Source organism: Fusarium musae, chromosome 1, assembly GCF_019915245.1.
Source record: "Fusarium musae strain F31 chromosome 1, whole genome shotgun sequence".
Lineage (NCBI taxonomy): Eukaryota > Fungi > Ascomycota > Sordariomycetes > Hypocreales > Nectriaceae > Fusarium > Fusarium musae.
In genome coordinates this window covers 1,751,601-1,758,897 of record NC_058387.1, presented here as the reverse complement: position 1 = coordinate 1,758,897, position 7,297 = coordinate 1,751,601, and the positions used below count along the sequence as shown (strand labels likewise).

At 50.2% G+C, this 7,297-nt stretch overlaps 2 protein-coding genes across 2 annotated transcripts; both read left to right on the top strand.

The window, feature by feature from the left end:
• Positions 1-2,640: 2,640 nt before the first annotated feature.
• J7337_000544 (uncharacterized protein) lies at positions 2,641-3,992 on the top strand (the record flags this gene model as incomplete). Its single annotated transcript, XM_044818293.1, has 2 exons — positions 2,641-3,894; positions 3,948-3,992. The coding sequence occupies 2 exons, from the start codon at positions 2,641-2,643 to the stop codon at positions 3,990-3,992; spliced, it is 1,299 nt and encodes a 432-aa protein (XP_044685995.1).
• Positions 3,993-5,432: 1,440 nt separating this feature from the next.
• J7337_000543 (uncharacterized protein) lies at positions 5,433-7,284 on the top strand (the record flags this gene model as incomplete). Its single annotated transcript, XM_044818292.1, has 2 exons — positions 5,433-5,646; positions 5,822-7,284. The coding sequence occupies 2 exons, from the start codon at positions 5,433-5,435 to the stop codon at positions 7,282-7,284; spliced, it is 1,677 nt and encodes a 558-aa protein (XP_044685994.1).
• Positions 7,285-7,297: the final 13 nt, after the last annotated feature.

Below are 7,297 nucleotides of genomic sequence, written 5' to 3'. Positions count from 1 at the left end.
GGGTCTCTCCAATCTAGAGCCTGAGAGTACCTAACAGATTTAAGAAGAATAGTGCCAGGTACCCGAAAGTGGAATGCAGCTGAGGCTTTAGGCTAGCACATGCACTGTTGTACAGCAATTGCGGAACAGAGCTCCACAGAGACCCATGTCTAGTAGGTAAAGCACTTATGTACCTACCTTGGGTAAGGTATTTGCGAAAAATGGTCTGACTAGGTAGTTAAGTTGTGTCGTAAGGTAAGGTAGGCTGATGAAAACCAGTCAATTCGCTTCGTATACTTTGGATCTCCACAGAACTATCCAAAGGATCCAGAGGTTAGATGACCTGACTTGAATGTATCGAACTCGTGGATGAAGACTTAGCTATAGACAACCAAAGCCAAGGCCGAACCTAAGCTAAATAGTTGCTCATCCGTAGATCCAGTGTGATCAGACGGCGGAAATGGGTCTTGCTTGTGGGTTCAGTGGTACGTAGGCGCGCTATTGTACCAAGTACCGTATAGCGGCCCTCTACCTACCAAATAGGTCCGTTGCTGTGGGAGTAGCGGTATGATTCTCCTGTTGCCCATGTACATAGACTATGTATTGGATGTTAGCTTTGTAAGGTAGGCAGGCAGCTTACCTGTCGACCTGTGGATCCAACAACCGAGGACACGGGGATCTGTTCATCGCAATTTATGCCATGACGACGACAACAGCGGGTAGGCAAATTGCATGGGCGTAGATGACAATGCATATGTACATCCGCAGTTCTTGGAGTGGTACGTAAGGCGCATATGTAACCAGCAACGGGCCAAGGGAGCAAGAACAGAAGATTGATTCATTGATCGATTGTTGTTGACAACGTTCTCATGCGCAAGCGAACAAAGGAAAGGGGGAAATGTCGATATTTTTTAATATGTATGAGTGAAGTTCCGAAGTACTGGCGCAAAGACCCTATTGGCTGATACCTACATAGTACCTTGCCTACTAAGGTAACCATGCGCGCATTGATTCACTTTCGTTGTCCATTGTCAGGCGAGCTCTATTTTGGTAATGAGGACGGAAATGCGATTTGTTTTGGCAGGTGTGTGCTTTTTCCCAGATGCTGCGCCTGCACTGTGCCTGGTTCCTGAGGGGCATCGTCCAACAGGAACAGGGGAGGGACATGCGATGGATGGACCAGAACAAGGGACAACTTACCTACCTTGTGCTAGCCAACTAGAGACACGGAGATGGGTCTGTGAAGGTTACCCACCATACCAAAAAAGGTGTAATTTCCCCCGTTCCTGGCGGACAACTCTTGAGCAGGATCAACAACAGTTAATGGCCGATGGCCTTTCCTGTCATGAACACGTTCAGATTAGTTGGTAATAGTCCTGCGTCGGTTTCTAGACCATTTCCTACCAGTACTAGCATCCCCTGGACTGTTTTTGGTCTCATTGGCGTCTTCCCCTCATGTGAATCTCCCGGCCTCCCCTGGACTTGGAGGTTGGGCGCCCCTTGAATACTTTGCTAAATAGGAACTCCCTTGGCCAAGGTAGCCCGATCAAGATATCATGACCCAGCATATGTATGTATGTGCATTGACTCTGGAACTGATACGAGACTGATTGAGGCAGAAAGAAAGAAAAAAATCCCGCTTCTGGTATTTTTCTCAGTATCATGTCTCACTTGATGATACGTTCTAGGGCCTGTTTGCGTCCCAGACCTCATCGTCGCCGGGTGTGCATTCATCAACGGGGCCCAGCTTTTTCGGATGCCAATCTCTTGGTGAGGTCCGCCTAATCCTGGTTTCTGAGCGGTCTTCTTCTTGGACTTAATCAACGGGCACCCCCTGCTCATGCTCCTTGCCTTAGTCCGCCCCCCTTCTAGGCCTCCCCTAACTCCCCCAGTCCCTGGTCCCTCCCCGATCCTGGGCAAGACGCTGGACCTCTTTTCATTCTTATCCCCTTTCGTCTCCGTCAACCCCAGGCGCTTTGTTCCTCTTGCTTTCCTCGTGTGCTCCTTCCTTGCCAACTGAGAGTTTCATCTTTACTTACTCTCTCCCACACTCATTTATCAACTGTTTTTTGTTTTCCCCGGCTTCTTGCCTCATCACGTTCGCTTTTACAGCAGTCGCTCACTTAGTCGAGGGGATTGGACTATACTTTCAAAAACACAACATTCTTTAAAAGACAATAAAAGGTTAGTCGATGCGCAAAGAAGTGGAATAGTGGCGATTGGAGACGAGGCCGATGTGGCAGAGACGAGTTTCAAGGCATACCGATTCAAGCAGCAGCAGCAACAACAACCACCACCACAAACACAACGACTGTCGGCTGCAAAACTCAAAAAACTACGACGGGCAAGCCGAGGGAAATCAATGGTGGAAACGGGCAATGTGCGAAGATCGAGTCGCAAGATGAATTATGCTAGGAGGGGAAAGCAACATGAGCCAGGACAGATGAACTACCTGACGCCTCATCGACTAAAGCAACAGCAAACTGGACGATAGGACGCTTTGCATGCCTATACATGCGCAAATGCTGATGCACCGCGCAAACTCTCATGTCTCATCGGCTCTCCTTCACGAACATACACCATGGAATCGTCTCATAGCAACAGGAAAAGGTTGAAGGCTAATCACAAGTTTGAACTAGATATATAGGTTGAACCGTTACCATGAAGAACCTCATCACTTACACCCTTGCGGCCACGCTCGCCGCCGGTGCTACCGCCCAGCATCACCAGCACCAGCACATGCACGCCCGCCGCCACGCTGGCTCCAAGGTCGAGAAGCGTGACCCTGATGTTATCACCGAGTACGTTGTCGCCGCCACCGAGACCGTCTATGAGCTCGGTGGAGAGGAGATCGACATCCAGGCCGCCAAGGCTGGTCTCGATGGCGGAAGCCTCGTCATTGTTGGCGAGTCTAACCCTACCTACGATGCACCCGCAGCTCCTGCCACCAGTGCTGCTCAGCCCGCCAAGGTTTCTCAGCCCAAGAAGGATGTGGGCGCTCAATTCTACGAGTCCAAGACTGCTGCGGCTACTACGGCTGTCTACTCGGCCCCAGCCGCCACTCAATCCAAGGCCTCCAAGCCCAAGTCAAGTGGCTCCAGCTCCAGCTCCAGCTACAGTGGCTCCAGCGGCGCCACCGGTGTTGACAAGAAGTTTGAGAGCGGTACCATCGACTGCAGCGAGTTCCCCTCAGCGTATGGTGCTGTTCCCCTCGACTGGCTGAAACTTGATGGCTGGTCTGGTATCCAGTACTGCCCTGACTACAGCTCCGTGTCCAAGCTGATCTATCAGATTGACACTGCTATCTCTGGCGACGGTTGCAAGCCCGGTGCTATGTGCTCCTACGCTTGCCCCGTTGGCTACCAGAAGACTCAGTGGCCCTCTGCTCAAGGTTCCGAGCGTGAATCTATTGGTGGACTCTACTGCAACAAGGACGGTAAGCTCGAACTGACACGTGATGGTTACGACACTCTTTGCGAACCTGGTGTCGGCGGTGTCACTATTCAAAATGACCTCGACGAGCAGGTTGCAACTTGCCGAACTGACTACCCCGGAACTGAGAACATGGTTATCCCTGCTGTTGCTGAGCCTGGTAGCAGCGTCGCTGTCTGTAACCCCGACCAGGACAAGTACTATGTCTGGGACAATGTAGGCACCTCAGCCCAATACTATGTCAACAAGAAGGGCTACACTGTCGAGCAGGCTTGCGTTTGGGACAGCTCCACCGGCAAGGATGCCGGCAACTGGGCACCAGTTGTTCTCGGCGTTGGCATGAAGAACGGCATGACCTTTGTCTCCATTTTCCAGAACTCGCCAACCAGCACTGCCCTCCTTGACTTCAACATTGAGATCAAGGGTGGCAACAAGAAATGCTCCTACGTCAATGGCCAGTGGAGCGAGGGAACTGGCTGCACCGTAAGTTATCATTGTCCTTGTGGCATTGGCGAAATGCTAACGTTCTTTTGTAGACTGCTGCCGCCGAGGGCCAAAAGATTACTGTCCGATACTTTTAAAAGAATGTTACTTGACTTCGTCAAGTAGGATGTGCGTTTTTTGGAACTTCTTGTCAATATTCTGGGTGACAGAGCTTGGGACCTTTCGGCCGCGGGCAACGGACGAGCGCAAGCTGTTGGGCCTGAGTTGATCATATCGATGACGTGCGCGACAGCTGGCATGAGCAGGCTTCCTCCCATTTCTTGAACCGGATTGAAACTCTTGGATACGCTGGATGAGTAAGGACCTGAGAATGTTGCGACAGCCAATCTACTGGCTTGTCTTGTTCTCAGCGTCCTTTTCTAACAGTATTTGTTTTACTTTATTTTCTTATGTCAGCAAATACTCCATATATTGCATTTTGGCCTGTTTCTTACATTGGACCCCTCACGGAACGATCATGCCCTGAGCCATTGTTTGGTGACAGACGAATGCAGCCAGCGATTGTCAATTTTGCATTGGGAGGAGCCCTGGAGGTGTTTTATACCCCTAACCGAAGAGATGGCGATGGAAGAATCTTTTCGGACAGCAATGAGACCAAGTGGTCAACGTCGTTGGGTCCTGGAATAGAAATGCCCCCTCTTTGAGCTGAGCTTGTCTATGTAATGTCTGCGATTTGGATAGTGTATAGTGTCTTTTAAAGTACGATAATTGCATTCTTTGGTAGCCCCCCGCATTTCCCCCGTAAATCGTGAGGTGACAGACTGCTCTTTCATCGACATGTTCGATGGATGAATGAATGAGTCGTCGTTGGACGGGATAGAATAGTCCCGTTCCGTGATGGTCTAAGCTAGGGAACGTCTTGTTCCCCAGACGCCACATGCGTTCGACGCCTTGTTCGAACCTCTACCAACCACAATCTAGCATGTTGCCGCACTGTTGCTGCATGTGACCCTTGACCGGAACCAATCCTGGTTATGGATGCGTCTACTCGTGCGTGTGCCGCTCCGTGCGTCATCTTAGATCACGGAGGCGTAGTGATAGGTACATCTTGACAGGCCTCTGATACTCAGTAGTAAGCTGTCATTTCTGGCCAATTGGTGTTGACTAGACACTTTCTGAGAATACCGTTGAGAGTACAAAACGCTGCGCGCAACAGCAAAACGACAACTGTAACGGTTGAAGCTGACATGTATGTATGAGGACGTTGGCTTGGCTGCAGCCCAGGGTTGTATCTGTTTAGTGACAAAACCAGTCATATTTTGATACTGGGCATTGATAAAGATAAAAACACAACTAAATATTACCGCTAGAGGCGCATTACTGCAGGTTGCCTTCTAGTGGCGCATCAAGATCCCATGCTTTCATCGTCATTGACTCCACATTAGTTGTATGTTTTACCCGGAGCCCGTTTATTTAAATACCTAGGTATCTCAGACGGCCTGCCCGTCGCAAGTGACAGCAGTCAGACTCTCCCACCTCACTCACTTCCGGTTCTTCCAAACTTCGGCACACCGAGCATGTCGCTGAACCGTGTTCAAAGCATTGAGACGTTGACCGCTCCGCCCGGTCATGGCGCTTCGATTGAAAGGAGAGGGAGTGATGCGAGTTTGCGCGTCCGACGCTTGTCTTTCAATCCTGTTCCTCAGGACTTCGAAACGGCTTCGTTAAGGCCAGATGAGCAACATGCTCAAACTGTTGGGGCATTTGAGGTTCCTCAGTGGAAGCGATTGCGTGAGTTTTCACTTATCAATGGATTGGATGTGTAGATAAGAAACCTATACTAACAAGTGAATCTAGTCCAGATTGGTGCCGCAGTTGTACACTGTCTCTTCGCTGCGGGCATAGGCAAGTCTCTTATCAAAGCCTTGCCATCCATGGTAAAGTTGCTAACACTGTTTTTTATTAGTCTTTGGCTATGCTGCCATCAAGCCAGTCCTAAAGCTTGAAGGTGCATATTCTGATGTATGCAAGCTCAGCCACTATCAAAGCCCAGCCATTGATACAAACGCTATCTCTGATGATCCCCAGGACACATGCGTCGAAATCAGGCTCAACCTGATGTTCACAGTCGCTGCTGTTGGGACAAACGTTGCAGCCCTTCCTGTTGGCGCAATTCTCGACCATTTCGGTCCTCGTGTATGTGGCTTGCTTGGGTGTCTCTTCCTAACGATAGGCACATTACTTATGGCATATGCCGGATCCCTACCTTTCGATGGTCTTCTTCCCGGATACTTGTTCCTCGCCCTCGGTGGCCCATTCACATACATCTCGTCATTTCAGCTCTCCAATGCCTTCCCGCGACACTCAGGTCTCATTCTCGCGCTCTTAACCGGCGCTTTCGACTCTTCGAGTGCATTGTTTCTCGTTTATCGCCTGATCTACAATGCCACAGAGGGTGGCTTCACCCTTCGCAAGTTCTTCCTCGTCTACTTGATTGTCCCTGCTGTGATATTCGTCAGTCAAATTGTTGTCATGCCTGGACAGTCTTACAAGACCGTCGGCGAGCTTGTCGACCAGGCTGCTGAAGCGGATGAAAACATTGTTGTGCACTCCACATCGAGCACGCAGCAGGAGATTGACGAGCATACAGCTCTGCTCCGCGATGAGCGTCGCGAAGAGAGGGAAAGGCGCGAAGCTGTGGTACATGATATCGAGAACCTCCTAGGTTCGTCCAAGGGTGATGATCAAGTTGAGGCCAAGGAGAGACAGCATATCGCCTCAGGTGTCTGGGGAGTCCTCCACGACCGCACTGTGGTAGATCAAATCCGATCTCCTTGGTTCATCCTCGTCTGCCTTTTCACTGTCGTTCAAATGACACGCATCAACTTCTTCGTCGCGACCATACGACCGCAGTACGAAGCCATCTTCGGAGACCACGATCGTGCTGTAAGGATCAATACCTTCTTCGATGTAGCCTTGCCAGCAGGTGGAATATTTGCGATTCCTTTCATCGGAACAGCGCTTGACCATGTCAGCACTGTTCTTGTGCTATCGACACTCGTTGCATGTGGCACGCTCATTGGTATCTTGGGTGTCCTACCCTTTGAGTGGGCAGCATACGCTGGTATTGTCCTCTTTGTCTTGTACCGCCCATTTTATTACACTGCTGTGTCAGACTACAGTGCAAAGGTGTTTGGGTTCCGAACCTTTGGAACTGTGTATGGTCTCATTATCTGCCTCTCGGGCTTGTTCAACTTCTCACAATCTGGCCTGGATGTTTTGTTCCACGAGACCTTCGACGGTAACCCAGTGCCCGTTGATATTATGCTTCTTTTAATAGGTCTTGTCATTGGTGTTGCACTTGTGGTGTTTGTGGCAGCTCAACTTCGAAAGATGCACCAGAAAGCCAGAGCTGGCATTGCCCAGTGATGTGCCGACAATT